Source organism: Camelus dromedarius, chromosome 21 (genome assembly GCF_036321535.1).
Source record: "Camelus dromedarius isolate mCamDro1 chromosome 21, mCamDro1.pat, whole genome shotgun sequence".
NCBI classification, from domain to species: domain Eukaryota; kingdom Metazoa; phylum Chordata; class Mammalia; order Artiodactyla; family Camelidae; genus Camelus; species Camelus dromedarius.
Genome location: NC_087456.1, coordinates 30,877,874 through 30,893,529, shown reverse-complemented (window position 1 = coordinate 30,893,529; position 15,656 = coordinate 30,877,874). Strand labels below are relative to the sequence as shown.

At 33.4% G+C, this 15,656-nt stretch overlaps 1 protein-coding gene across 1 annotated transcript in view; it reads left to right on the top strand.

Moving 5' to 3' along the window:
• The window catches only part of LOC135318760 (guanine nucleotide exchange factor VAV3-like), a 349,548-nt gene that overhangs the window by 122,668 nt on the left and 211,224 nt on the right, over window positions 1–15,656 (top strand). The window contains exon 2 of the mRNA XM_064477009.1: window positions 1,432–1,548. Within this exon, the coding sequence (XP_064333079.1) occupies window positions 1,432–1,548 (117 nt within the window). The remainder of the gene's footprint in view (window positions 1–1,431; window positions 1,549–15,656) is intronic.

The following is a 15,656-nucleotide window of genomic DNA, read 5'->3' as shown; positions in this document are numbered from 1 at the left end:
CTATTTTGAGACTGAAAAATATATATATATCCCTACTTACATAGATGAGACTTGCAAGTATGGAGAACATGTATTATAAGAAATAATTATTGGAAACTTGAATTTATGTAGATACACCTAGTTGACTGTACAATATATAAGATCTACTTCTGTGCACTATCGTCTTCTTCATTTATAACTTCAGGCGATGGAAGAGGTGGACAGCAATTTACTCAATTAAAAATGCCCAATCTTGCAAACACCTTTACAATACATATCATAAACCTAATGAAATGTAAGCAAGATTATAGAATGTAGTTTATTAAAAGGGGCCAATTTAGCCAGCATGCATATTTTCAGTATTCATTTTCTCATTAGTCTCAGCTAAGTTTTGGTCAGGATGCCTGAGATTATAGGAAATGAAGAAGAATTAAGGGAAGAAAAAATAACAACTACTAGTGTGTTTCTATAAGTATAATAATGAATATGGTAGGTGGACTTCCAAAGTGACATCCTCAAAATTTCCTGTCATAATTCCTGGAACTGTGAGTGTGATGAGCTGTTATATCCATGAGTATGTTACATCACGCAGAAAGAGAGAATTTGTAGGGTATAAATACATTTCCTAATCAAAGTGTAGTGAGATTAGTAGCAATACCTTTCATTTTGGATATGGATAATTTGTGTTCTCTCCCTCCCTGTCTCTCTCTTTGCCCCCTCTCCCCTTCTCCCTCCAGGGCATAGCTCATTCTGAGCAGCTGTCTTCTTCAGAACTATATTTGACTTAAATTAATGCCTGAAAATGAAATAAATTAAGGTACTATTCCATAATTTACCAGTATTACTACTATTAAACATAATTGCTCTAAGCAAAGCCACCAGTACCACAACTTACTGAACACTTTCAATGTAGCAGGTATCTTTTCAATCTTCTTTTTTTGTCCTCACAACAATCTTATGAGGTGTAAGTACTATTATTTTCCTTATTATAGAGATGAGCAAACCTGAAATCATGTACCCAGTAGAGACTGGAACACTGGTTTGACCCCAGATTTGACTGGTTCTGCACTGTTGTACAATAGAGCAAACGTTCACAGAGCTGGTACCATGTACCAACAAGGTCCTAAGTGCTTTGCAGGTATTGACTCAATTCCTGCGTCAGTCCCACCATGTCGGCACCGTTGCTGTCCCCGTGTGCAGATCCTAGGTGTAAGTGATGGACTTTGGAATGTAAGTGTCGTGAGAGCAGATGTTTGTCTGCCTTGTTCACAGCTGTGTCACCGGAGCCTGGGGGAGAGTGGGTGATCAGCAAGTCCTGCTGAAGGGGTCATTGAAAACAACCTCAAAAGTTAATGGATTCCTTGTCATTTTTCCAGCATTTTGGCCGTGACAGAGAGTAGGTAGCATTCAGAATGATTCCCTGTACACTAATAGTTATTTCTCCTTCCGTAGGTTCTCTGTTCGAAGAACATAAAGACGTTTCTCACAGCTTATGGCGAGGTATTTCAAATGAGAAAGGGTGAACTCTTCCGGGGACTTGACCTGTTTGATGTTCGTGACTTCAGAAAGGTAATTACATTTTTTAAAATGTATTTTAAAATTTGAGAACATTTAATCAAATACTGTTGTTTCTTATATTAAAGTAGGACATGTGACTTAAGTGCCTCAGAATCTGCATCATGTAGTTAAATTTCACATACAGGTGAGTTAGCCAGACAGGCACAAACATTAGCAAAAACTGTCCGAATGAGATTAGAATAATTTTTCATTTAAAGCAGCATAAGGGGAATCTTTTATCCAGAGGTAACTTCCCCTGTTGGTTCTCTCAGAAGGCAGGGCTCCAATTTCCTATCTTTTAGGTAGTTTGCTGTGCTCTCCTGTCTGAGGGTCAGTATTCTTTCCCTCCAGTCTTCTCCATACCTGAAAAGCACCTAATTTATGGAAGCTGAGACTGTTCTGTTGCCTATGTTGACACTTGGGTAGGTGACTTGCGGAAGACATGAATCACTGAAACATTTGAGATTGTTGAATAATGCCTATTTCTTGGATTTCAGCAGACACATGTTAGATTTCAGTGATATTTGTCACATGTAGATTGTCTTAATGTTTGCTCTCATTACTTGTATGTATACCACACACTTGTGTATAACTGTAAACACTCTTATACTTGTGTATAAGAGGTAACATCCTTTCAAAATGATTGAAAGGAAATGGATAACATTCATCCTTTCAGAAGTCATATTCATTTATTTTGAAATGATCGGGCATAATGTTCAGCTTCTTGCATCTAAGAAGCCAAAGAATCAGGCAGTTAAGTAGCTCCCACTGATATAACTGAATTATGAAAGTATGCACCTAAGAAGGGAAAAACCTAAAAAATAGTGAGAAGTTTACTCTTACTCTTGTAATTCTGGTGCTAGTATCTCATCAGAAGGCTGCTTGAGAATGACAATTCATTTGAAGATGTAATATTCTAAAATTAAGATGTATATTTTGATTGTAAAGTAAAAACCAAGCACTGGATTGATCTGCTTGGCAATGGGAATAAATAACACAAAACTGAAACAGAAGCATAAGAAATTTGATGCTGAAATGCAGCAAAAATGGGGAAGTCACCCTGCTCAAGGAGAGAGAAGGCTTGGGTTCTTAGAAGCAGAAATCTTAACACTGTAATTATGAGTACCCTTAAAAGCTGTATACGTTTAAAAAATTAATCCAAGCCCCAGTGAAGAGATAACAGAAAACTAACAGCATTCAAAGAAGCTGTAATAAGCATATTAACTATTTGGTTTTCAGAATGTAATGTTTTAATAATTTATTCCTAGTGTAATGGCTATTTTTCTATATATTTTTTAATTTTTAGAAATATTGGGCTAGGATGTTAGAGTAGCTATGTAATGTTTTTTAATTTTCCCATTTAAAACATAAAGAAGACTTGTTTCTCAGGTAGCATTTTCATACATAACCTGTCATTTACACCAGAAACCTCTGTATTTCCCTTCCTATTGAGTTTTAGTCTTCCATGTCAAATCACTTACTTAACATATTTACCCATTTGTCCTATAGATACACTCAAAATGCCGATAGAAACTCATCATATTTCTTTTCCAAATGTGTCCTTCACAGTCCAGGGTGAGTGATACCGCCTCATACAATTAGCTGAGCCAGAAAACTATCTTTGCTGCTGTTCTCTCATCAGTCACAGGACCGCATGTGGTACACATTCTTTGCATTCTTCATACCATTCATGACTTTCCTGTTGCAACTGATATAGATTCTTTCTAGAACTCTTATTGTATCGCTGGTTACTCACCATTTTTCCAGTGTTGCTAGAGTAATATTTCCAAATGCAAGTGTGTTCATGGGACTTTTTCCCAAAGAGGTTATAGGGTTAAAATTCGTACTTCTCAACAAATCAGGATTTGATACTTGATTTCTCTTCTTAGCACCTATTATAATGCTCCATAATAGCTATACATTCAATCAGTCACGATAAGCTTTTTTAAAAAATTCTCAAAATGTGTTATAATTTCTCAAGCCTCTGGGTTATTCCATGGGCAGTTCCTCCGGTGCAATAGCCTTTTGAATCTCCTTGATGTAATTAAACTCTGCTCCTGTGAATTAACGTCAATCCCAAAAGGCTTTTCCTATCCACCCCCTTTTTGAGATTTTATGTTTATTTTAAAGAGCTAAAATCACCTAGTGTTAGATCTATTGAGCTGATTATCAAAGTATATTTATTCCAATTTTCTGTTTAAATGTTTTGCCCCATTCGATCCTCTTTAAGAAGATCCAATTTTAATAGACTTTGAAATGCTGGCATTTAACAAAATACATTCCACATAGAGTGTCATATTTTAAAAATACTCTTGATGAATATCTAAAAGAGCTTACAGACATAATAGCAGAATACAACATATCAAATGTATAGAAATATTTTCATCCTATACACCAAAATAACTAGAGTTTGTTTAATGTGTCCTAATACATGCCCTCTACTATATTTAGTCACTATTAAACAGTTAGACTTTAAAATAATCCTCCATAGAAAAGATAAATAGGACACTGGAAGACTCCTGTAGGGCACCGAGGTGCCGTAAAATAGATTAAATGAGAGACAGACTTTCAAAGAACGTAGAAGGTGAAGGACAGTACCAAGTTTGGGAAAGAAAAAACATTTTACTTTATTCCTCACAGTATGTCCCCTGGAGACAACAAAAACCTGAAGTTTGATCTAGGTCTTCGGGCAAAAGAAAAAGAAACTACATGCTCAGGGGAATAGAGCTATAAACAAATAAATTGGTGATGTTTATTTTAAAACACTATCCCTTTGATGTGTTTTGGAACCCCCACTATGATATTAAAAGCAGTAGTTCACAGCTTTTCAGCAACTGACCTCAAATTCCATAGCTGATGAATGTAAGAAAAGAAAGAAAAAAAAGGGTTGTGTGCTATAGTTTGAAACTAAGTATAAATAAATACATAAATGAATACATAAATTTTAAAATCAGAAAAGCAAGTAATTTGTCACTATTTTGTCTGTCAACTCACTGACCTTTCTTACATGCTCCATATACTGGGCAATAGAAAAAGAGACTAATTTTAGTCGAACCTTTTTTTTTTTTGATTGAAGTATAGTCAATTACAATGTGTCAGTTTCTGGTGTACAGCGTAATGTCCCAGTCATGCATATATATACATATATTCATGTTCATCTTCTTTTCCATTAAAGGTTATTACAAGATACTGAATACAATTCCCTGCTCTATACAGAAGAAATTTGTTTTCTATTTTTATATATAGTGGCTAACATTTGCAGATCTCAAACTCCCTTCCCACCCCCTTTCCCCTAGTAACCATAAGTTTACTATGTCTGCAAGTCTGTTTCTGTTTTGTAGATGAGTTCATTAGTGTCTTCTTTTTTCTTTTCTTTTCTTTCTTTTTTTTCAGTTTCTACATGAGTGATATCATTTAGGCCAACCAATTTAAACTCAATAGAGACAAATATATTAATTTTAAATTATTTTTGTACTCATAAGGTTCTGTCTAGCTGTAAAGAGAAAAAAAAAATGTAGCTGAGACCTAGGCAAGTAGGAGTGTCTTACTGACTTACAGGAGGTCAGACGCAGCCCCTGCCATGCGGTGGTGCCGTGACACTCAGGGACCCGGGCTCCTGCCCCCGTGTTCCTCTCCACTTGACCAGACTTGGGCATGTGGCCTCACCAGGTAGCAGGGGTGGCTGGAAATTGGAGGATTTTGTTGTTGCTATTGTTTTGATTCTGTTGTTTCTTTTTTAAAAAATGTATTTAGGCTGTATGCAACATTAAAAATCAGAGATTGTCTTTTAGGGAACATGGAAAGAATGGGTATTAAGAGATGAATTTTATTTAATTCTCTTGAAGCAAACATGTTCCTTTCCTCTGAGTTCATAACTCTTTCCCCTTCTTTTCTGTAATGTGGTTATTTATTTGGGTGTAGGGGGAGAAATGTGGCTCATGTAACTTCTTAAGGGCGAGGAAATGCCTTTGACTATGATGCATCTTTACAGGATTTTGCTGCAAAGTGGTGGGTCTGGACTGGTGGTTACTGAGGATTTTGCTGCAAAGTTGTAGTCTCCCAGACTAGTGGTTACTGAGTTCCTAGAGGAATCTTTTCGTCTTGTGTTTAAGCCTTTAAAGCATCTTGAGTTAATTTTTGAGAGTGGTGTAAGGTATTGGTCCAATTTAATTTTTCTGAATGTGGGTATCCAGTTTTCCCAGCATCATTTATTGAAGAGACTGTTTTTCCCTACGGGGTTTTCCTGGCTTTCTTCTCAAATAGTTTTTGAACTTGTATGCATGGGTTATTTCTGGGCTCTCTGTTCTGCTCCACTGGCGTTTGTGTTTATTTGTATGCCAGTGCTATACTGTTTCAATTACTATAGCTTTGTAGTAAAGTTTAAATAGGAAGTGTAATGCCTCTGGCTTTGCTGTTCTTTCCCAGTATTACTTTGACTGTTCAGAATCTTTTGTGGTTTCATAGGAATTTTACTCATGTTTTTTTCTGTTTCTGTGAACCAGTATCATTGGGATGTTGATAGACACTGCGTTTAATATATGGATCACTTTGAATAGTATAACCATTTTCACAGTATTCTTCCAATCTGTGAACATGAGTTATTTTTCCATTTGTTTGGAAAGCATCTTTTTCAATAGCTTTTATCATAAGCTTATAGTTTTAATAGTAGAGACCTTTTACTTCCTTGGTTAAATTTATTCCTTAGTACTTTATTCTTTTTAATGCTATTGCAAATGGGATAGTTTTTTTCCCTTTATTTTACAGATATTTTGCTGTTAGTGTACAGAAATACAATGGATTTCTGTATGTTGATTTTATATCCTGCAGTTTTACTGATCAGTTCCAAAATATTTGGGTGTGGTCTTCAAAATTTTCTACACATTTTATCAAAAACCTAAAGTAGGTTCACAAAGGATAAAGAATGGGGACTCAGAGCATGTCACCATGAAAAATCACCAATGACAAAGGTGGGCAGAAACAGGAAATAAGAAGTAATGGAACACCGAAACAGCCACAGAGCAATTAATATGATGGCATTAATGAGCCTTTACATAGCAATAATTGCTCTTAATGTAAATGGGACTCTGTTTCAACATTCTCAGTGATAATAGAAATCTCCAATATAAATGGATAGTAAAGATTGTGTGGAGGAACATTGAGAGGAGAAAAGATGGTGTGAAAATATCATTTAGATAATGAAAGATACAGATGATAGAATGACTATATTGTAGAATGTTAATACCATATTTTTGAAGTTCTGTTCTCATTCAGCTAACAACTTTTTCTCAGATATTCTTCATTTGGTAAAAAAATTTGTCTCTCTTTTACGGCATCCATTTTTCTCAAATATTTGATGATTTTTTGATTAGGCACTCCTTTATGTATCTGAAATCGCTAGTAGATTGCCTGATTTTTATGGCAGATTTTTTTTTATGTGCTGTAGCAGCATTAGCAGATATCCTCTGGAGATAAGCTATGGATCTTTCTAAACTACTAAAAAAGATTTTAAGTCTTGCTTAGAGCAAAACTGCCTTTGAAATACAGTGCCACTCTGTCATAGTTGTTGACGTGGCACATGTTTATGAGGATGAAGAGACATTGCATGTTATTAGAGAACTGGTAATGCACATTTTTTAATGTCATTCCAGTAAGTGAAATAAACACCATTTAAAGTTTTCAGGTAAAGCATTACCTCTGTGCTTACAAATGTTCTAACAGCCATATTTTAAAGTCTTACCATTAGTTTTACATGCAGATAACATAGGTGAACCCCCCAAAATGGAAGACATTTTAAAGAAATCCAGTCAAACACTAATTTTTAACTCGTAGATGTTAATCTTACATCTGTGTCACCGCAGCACATGGTAAAGGCATTGTTCTATAGAGGTGCTTTTTTTACCCCCAAACATTGAGGAATTTTCAGTTTACATTGTTTTTCATTTCTTTATATTCTAAGCAACTACTGAAAGATGTTTTTCCATCCCTTTACATGGTAAACATTAAGTAGAAATAAGTGGAGATAGTGCTTGATGATGACAGAATCCTAACATTTAAAACTGGAAGGTGATTCAAAAACTCAAAGGTGATTTTAGAGATGATTCAATTCAATCTCATAAATTTGAGAAATAAGAAAAAAAGGATAAGTAAGTTCTTCTTCATGATCATTTGACCAGTTCACAATAGGAAAAAGGGGGAAGCCCCAAGAAATTCCAAACACCATGTCTCTTCTTTCATCAGTGGCCTTGACCTCAGCTCTTGTGGTAGGGTTGTGTTTTTGACCACAGGTCTCAAGATATCTTACAGCTTTTACTCTTACTGCTATCAGAAAGCTGCTACCATATAAACAAGATTGGGTTCTTGTGCAGATGGGTAAGAATCCTTGTGGTGAAATAGGATTCCTCAATAGATGGATAGCCAACTTCCACATATATGACTGAAGTAATGGAGGCAGAAAATCCCAGTAAACATAAATGACCATAGAGACATAAGCAAGGTTGCTAAGAACAGATGAGGCCTGCCTAGATCAAAAATACTCAAGAAAATCATGACTTAAATAAATGGTTGTTGTTTTAAGAGGCTGCATTTTGTGGGGGTTATTATAAAGCAGTGAAGTGTTGATAATCAATTTCTTACCTATGAATAAAAATGATTATCAGTATTTGTTGGGCACAGTTTAGCATATAACATAGTGGAGTTCATGAGGAAAAAAAGTAAAAATATCACTCATTTTGATAGTCACAAAGATCGGTATGAAATGTCAGCCTGAGATAGGATGAAATAATAAAATACACCACTCTAAAATGCTACAATCATAAAAATATATAGATCTATCTTTAAAATTTAGGAGAAATAAAATCACTTTCAGATACATTGAAATTAAGGGAGTTTATTGCCAGCAGAATTTCTGTATGATATATGTCAAAAAATATGTGAGCAGAAAAAAATATGGTATCAAACAGCAAATTTACAAAAATTAAAAATACTGAAAATAGAATAACCAAAAATAAAATTATGTCAATCTTTCCTTATTTAATGGCTCTAAAATATAACTAAATTAAAATTGTAGCAATATATTATGTTTAAAAATATGTAAAAATAAAATGTATAACAATAGAAGAAAGGATAGTGGACAGGAATTGAAAATACAATGTTATGAGATCCTTACAGTATCAGTAAAGTATTATTTAAAGATAGACCTCAATTAATTTATTGTAATACATTGTAAACCCAATAGCAACTACTAAAAGCATTTTTAAAAGAGACATAAAGTATTAGTAGGGTCAATAGAAAGCTAAAATAGAATGTTAAAAAAAGTTCCAATTGTACAAAGGAAAGCAGAAAATAAGAAATGGAAAATCAGATGGAAGAAAAAGAAAACAGATAGCAGATGGTATATTTTAACCCAACCACATAAAAACCATTACATTTAAATGGGTTAAAAAACACAGATTAAATGATGGAATAAAAAAAAAAGATCTCTATGGGAAACCCATTTTTATTGTGTTGTATATATAACATACCATTTACCATTTTAAGCATATTTAACTATACAATTCAGTGACATTATGTACATTCACATTGCTGTGTGGTCGTTACCACATCCATCTCCAGAACATTCCTTCATCTATCCCAAACTAAACTTCATATCCATTAAATATTAACTCCCTATTCTTCCCTGCCCTCATCCACAGCAATGACCATTTTACTTTTTGTCTCTGTGAATTTAACTACTGTAGGCATGACAAATCAGTGGAATTAAATAGAAGTTTTCTTTTGTGACTGGCTTATTTCAAATAACATAGTGTCCTTGAGGTTTATCCACATGATCTTATATGTCAGAATTTCTTACCTTTTCAAGACTGAGTGGTATTCCGTGTGTATATTCTACATTTTGTTTTATCCATTCACCAATTGATGGGCTCTTGTGTTTCCTCTACCTTTTGGCTGTAGTAAATACTACTGGTATGAATATGACTATTCATATGTCTGTTTGAGTCTCTGCTTTCAATTATTTTCAGTATATATACCCAGTAGTGAAATTGTTGAATCAAATAGTAGTTCACTGTTTACTTTTGGGAAAAACCATCATTCTGTTTTACATGGTGACCACACCATTTGACATTCCTAGCAGTAGTGCGCAGGGGCTCAATTTTCTTCGTATCCTGACCAACACACTTGTTACTTTCTTACTTTGTTTTGTTGTTGTTCTGCTTTTTTTTTTTTTGATCATAGCCTTTCTAATGGATATGTTGAAGTATCTCATTGTAATTTTGACTTACATTTCCTTTATGATTAGTGATGTTGAATATTTTAATATGTTTATTGCCCATTTTATGTCTTCTTTGGAGAAATGTCTATCCAAGTACTTTATCCATATTATAATTGCTTTTGTTTGTTTGTTTTGATGGTGAGTTAGAAGAGTTCTTTATATATTCTAGATATTAATCCCTTATCAGATAAATGATTTTCAATTTTCTCCCTTTCCGTGGGTTCTCACTTCATTCTGTCAATATTACCCTTAACACACAAAAGTATTTAATTTTGAAAGACAATTGTATTTTTTTCTTCTGTTGACTATGCTCTTGGTGTCAGATTTAAGAAATCATTGTCAAAATCTTTTGTTGCCAGTGCTTTTGATGTCATATTTAAGAAATCATTGCCAAATGCATGTCATAAAGCTAGTCCACTATATTTTCTTCTAAGAACTTTATTTTTTTGAACTTTGATACATTCTGAGTTAACATTTACATTTGGTGTAAATAAGGATCAAACTTTATTCTTTTGTAAATAGATACCATTTCCTTTACACTATTTGTTAAAAAAATTTCCTTTTTCCATTGAATGTCTTGGCACCCTTGTCAGAACTTTTTGACCATATATGTGAGGGTTTATTTCTAGGCTATTGTATTTTGTTGGTCTATACATCTGTCTTTATGCCAGTGCCACAGTCTTTTGATTACTGTAGAGTTATAGTAAGTTTTGAAATCAGAAAATGTGAGACCTCAAAATTTATCCTTCTTTTTTTGAATTGTTTTGATTAGAAATCAATTTTTAATATGTAGGCATAGTTTAAATGGAAAGAAACAGAGAAATGGATATATACATATGTTCTATGAAGTGTTCATGGAACATTCACCAAGATAGACTATATTCTGGGCTATAAATAAAACTATAACAATTGTAAATAATTGAAATTATGTGAAGTATATTCTCAGGCCAACAAAGAAATAAAATCAAATTAATCTATGTCCACAAATTGATGATTTAGACCAAATGGACACATTGCTAGAAAGAAACTTCCAAAGCTTACCCAGGGAGAAACTGACGATCTGCATAGTGCTGTGTCTCTTAGGGCAAGTGAGTCCACATTCAGAACCTTTCAACAGGGAAAACTACAGGCTCATATGGCTTCCCTTACAAAATCTACCAATTATTTAATAAAGAAACATCATCAGTTCTATACAGAATATTCTAACTCATTTATTAAGTTATCATTACCTTGATGTCAAATATGGAAAAAGATACTTTAAGAAAAATAAATGATTTTATTCTTTCACATGTAGCTGTCCAATTTTTCCAGCAGCACTTTTTAACAACTGTCTTTCCTCCATTGTATATTCTTGCCTCTTTAGTCATAGATTAATTGCCCGTAGTACCTGGGTTTATTTCTGGGCTCTCTATCCTGTTCCATTGATGTATCTGTATGTTTTTGTGCCATTCCATCTATTCCTGTCATCTTCTGTTTCTTTTATCGTGTCTTATGGTTTTTGGAATATAGGTTTTTGCCACCTTAGGTAGGTTTATACCTAGATATTTTATTATTTGTGATGCAATGATAAATAGGATTGTTTCTTTAATTACTAAAAAATTAATAGAACTCATTATGTGAATTTAGCCATTTATCAACTATAATGTCAATATTATAAAAATTGTTTATATTTGTATATAATATTAATGAACAATAGTAATTAAAATTTTGAGAAGTACCATTTACAGTGCCATCTAAAATAGGAAATAGGTTGAAACACAGTAAAATATATGAAATATTTATGTATTTAGAATTTCAAAATTCTGGTGAAATAAGTCAAAGAATTAAATAAATATAGAAATAGAAATATCTGGTGTTTGTAGATTAGCAGACTCAATTTCTGTAAGTTGGCAGCTTTCCTGAAAGTTACCTGTCAAATCAACAGTTCCAAAGACAAATACAGAAGGATTTTTTAAATTGACAAATTCATTTGAAAAATTATACAGAAAAGCAAAATAAATGGAAGACCCTACACAATTCTGAAATATAAGAAAGGGTTTGGGGGACTCTCCATGCCTATTTAAGCTTTACTTAAAGCTATGATAATCAAGAGAGTAGTTTTAGAATGAGAAAAAACATACAAAATGATGGAACAGAATGGAGTCTAATACAAACTCAATACACCTATGACCCAATGATTTGCAAAAGGGGTATGAAGTCAATTCAACAAAAATATAATAGAGTTTTCAGCAAACAATAGTAGAACAATTGGACATTCATATGCAAAAGCTAAACCTCCATTCTTCCATCCACTTTATACAATAATCAACTGAATATGGATTCTAGAACTTAATGTGAAACCAAAAAGTATAAAACTCAAAATGGAAATCATGAAAGAAAAGTCTTTATGGTTTCAGGCTAGGTGAAATTTTCTTATACGTACTCTTAAAACTGTGATCCATAAAAAATGGTGAATTTTGAATATCTTATTTATCAAAACTAGAAATATTTGCTCTTTGAAAGCCATTGTTAGTAGAATGAAAAAATGTGCCACACTCTTGGAAAATATATTTTCAAATTATATATATTTTTATATATATGTGTGTGTATATATATTATCTGAATATATTTTATTTCACTTTTGTTCTTGAAAGATATTTTAGCTAGATACATATTCTGTTTCCCACTTTATTTTTCATCTCTTTACTGATGTTTTATTGTCTTCTGGATTGCAATGTTTCTGTTGATAAATTGTGCTGCTGTATTTTTTTCAAATTATGTATTTCATGAAGGATTTGTGACCAGAATATAGAAAAACCTCTAAAAACTCAGTATTAAAAAAAAGAATAAATAGAAATGCCAAATTATTTGAAAATATTTTATCATTGCAGATATGTGGATGACAAATAATCATTAGAACATGTGTAATATTGTCAGTTATTAGAGAAATTAATAATTAAACCACAATGGGGTACAACTTGATAACTTGTAGAATGACTATTATCAAGAAAACTGACCACACCATGTGCTGACAATAGTCAGCGTAACAGAAACTTTTTTATATTGCTAATGGGAATGCAGAATGGTTCCAGCCCTTTTGGAAAACATTTAGCAATATCTTAGAAGGTTAAACATATCCATATGATACCATGCACTTACCATGTGACCCTGTCTTCCTATTCCTAAGTATTGATCTCAGGGAAAAGAAAACTTATGTTCACATAGAAATCTGAATTTTGAATGTTTATTGTGGTTTTATCTGCAGTAGCCACATTTTGGAAATAATCCAAATACTTACTAATTAGGAAGAATAAACAAACGGTTATACATCCATATACTAGAATAATGGTCAACAATAAAAATAAACTAAAAATACATCCAACGATGTTTTAAAAAATATTTTATTCATATATTATTGTATTACTTAATTATTTTCATTTTGTTCAGGGCGGGGGTGGGCAGTAATTAGGTTTATTTATTTTTAGAGGTGGCACTAGGAATTGAACCCAGGACCTCCTGCATGCTAAGCATGTGCTCTGCCACTTGAGCTATGCCCTCCTCCACCAACAATGTTGATTACTCCCAATTCATTATATGGAAATGATTAACTCAAAAGCAACATGATGTGATTTTATTTAGATGACTTTCTTGGAAAACAAACTGTAGGGACAGAAAGCTAGTAAATCTTCAGGAGCCCACAGTCCCATGCATTTAGTTTTTATAGCCAATGATGTCTCTGAGTTCAAGGTCTCCCAGCTTCTAGAGATGTAAATAGTAGGAAGATAACAATCCAGGTTCTCTGGCATCTTGGGCCTTAATGTAGGGATGTAAATTGGCTGTAACTATTTGCCATTTTATAGAAATAGTATAAGGTTTATTATTTTTCCACATCAGAGAAATTTAATTTAAAAATGGCTATATACCTAATTCCCATGGTATATGAAGTATCCCGGGGAAGTCAGTCCTTTTCACAGGAATGCTGATGAATCCAGGAAGGTTTTATTTCTCCAAACCCTTAATAAATTAGAAAAAGAAAAACAGAATGAATTTAGAAATCCACAAGATATCTAGAAAAGCTTCCATATTAGGACTCACTTCTTAACCCATGGAGCAAACAAGAATTCACCATTTTAAAGTGTACAGTTCAATGGTTTTAGTATATTTAGAGTTGCCCAGCCATCATCACATTTTAATTTTAATTTTAAAACGTTTAATCACTCAAAAAAGGAAACTGTACCCATTAACAGTTGTTCCCTGTTACCCTTCCCCCAGACTTTGGGAAACACTGAAGTGCTTTCTGTCTCTAGAGATTTGCCAGTTTGGGTATTTCATATAAATAGAATCATGGAATGTGTGGGTATTTTGTGATCGACTTCCTTCGTCTATCATAATGTTTTCTAGGTGTGTCCCTGTCATAACATGTTGCTGTTCTTCATTATTGTTGCTAAATAATATTTCACTGTATGAGTATTTGACATTTTACTTACTCATTCATGAGATGATGGACCTTTGCGTTTCTTATACTGCATATTATGTGTGATTCTGCCAAGGACATGCATATACACATTTTGGGGAGGATAAATGTTTTCATTTCACTTGGGCACGCACCTAGGAGTGGAATTGCTGAGTTGTATGGTACCTTAATGTTTTACCTTTTGGAGAGCTGCCAAACTGTTTCACAAAGCCCCTGCACCATTCTACCTTCCCACAGCACTGTTAGGGGAGTTCCCATTTCTCCGTTTTTACCAATATCTGTTGGTATCTTTTGGATTGTAGACATCCTAGAGATGTAAAGTGATAGGTGACTGTAGTTTTGATTTACATTTCCTTAATGCATATCCTCTTTGGAGAATTTCTATTTAAATCATTTGTCTAATTTTAATTAAGCTATTTGTGTTCATTATTGATTTGTGAGAGGTATTTACGTATTTTAGATACATGTCTTCTCAGATACATGATTTGCAAATCTTTTTTCCTATCTTTGACCTTTCTTTCCATTTTCTTAATGGCGTCCTTTAAAGTATGAAAGCTTTTAACTTTGATGCAAGTTAATTAGTTAATTTGTCATTTGGACTTCCGGCCTCACATGTAAGAAAGCGTTGCTTAACATAGGGTAGTGCAGATGGACTCTGTTTTCTCTGAGTTTTGTATTTGAAGATACTGTATTTCATTGTGTGCTTCATTCTTAGTTAATGTTTTATATGCTGTGAGGTAGTTCAGGTTATTCTTTTGCATTTGGATGTACAACTAACTCAGAAGCAGTTTGTCACAAAGGGCTACTCACTCCCCTTTAGATTACCTTGACACCCTTGCTGAAAATTTATTGATCATAAACAGATGTAGGGGTTTATTTCTGAACTGTCAGTTCTGTTCCGCTGATCTATATGTCAGTATTTGTGCCAGTACCACACTGTCTTCCTTGATGAAACTCTGTAGTAAGTTTTGAAATGGAATCCTTCATTTTTCCTCCTTTTGATGGAAGGTTGTTTTGACCATTTTGGGTAACTTGAATTTCCATAAATACTTTTGGATCAGCTTGTCAACTAAAGCAACTGAGATTTTGTTAGAGATAACATAAAATCTGTAACTATATTTGGAAATTCTTGACATCTTAACAGTAATATTGAGTCTTCTAATTCATAAATATGGTATGACTTTACATTTATTCAGGTCTTTAATTTCTGGCAAAGATACTTGCAGTTTGAAATGTATACACGTTGCATATCCTTTGTTGACTACATTCCTAAGTATTTTATTTTTCTGCAGATAATTTTTTCTACAAAGGGCAAAACTGTGGAGACAATGAAAAGATCAGTGGTTGCTAAGATGTCAGGTTAGAGTTGTCAGTGGTGGGGGAGGGACAGACAAGCAG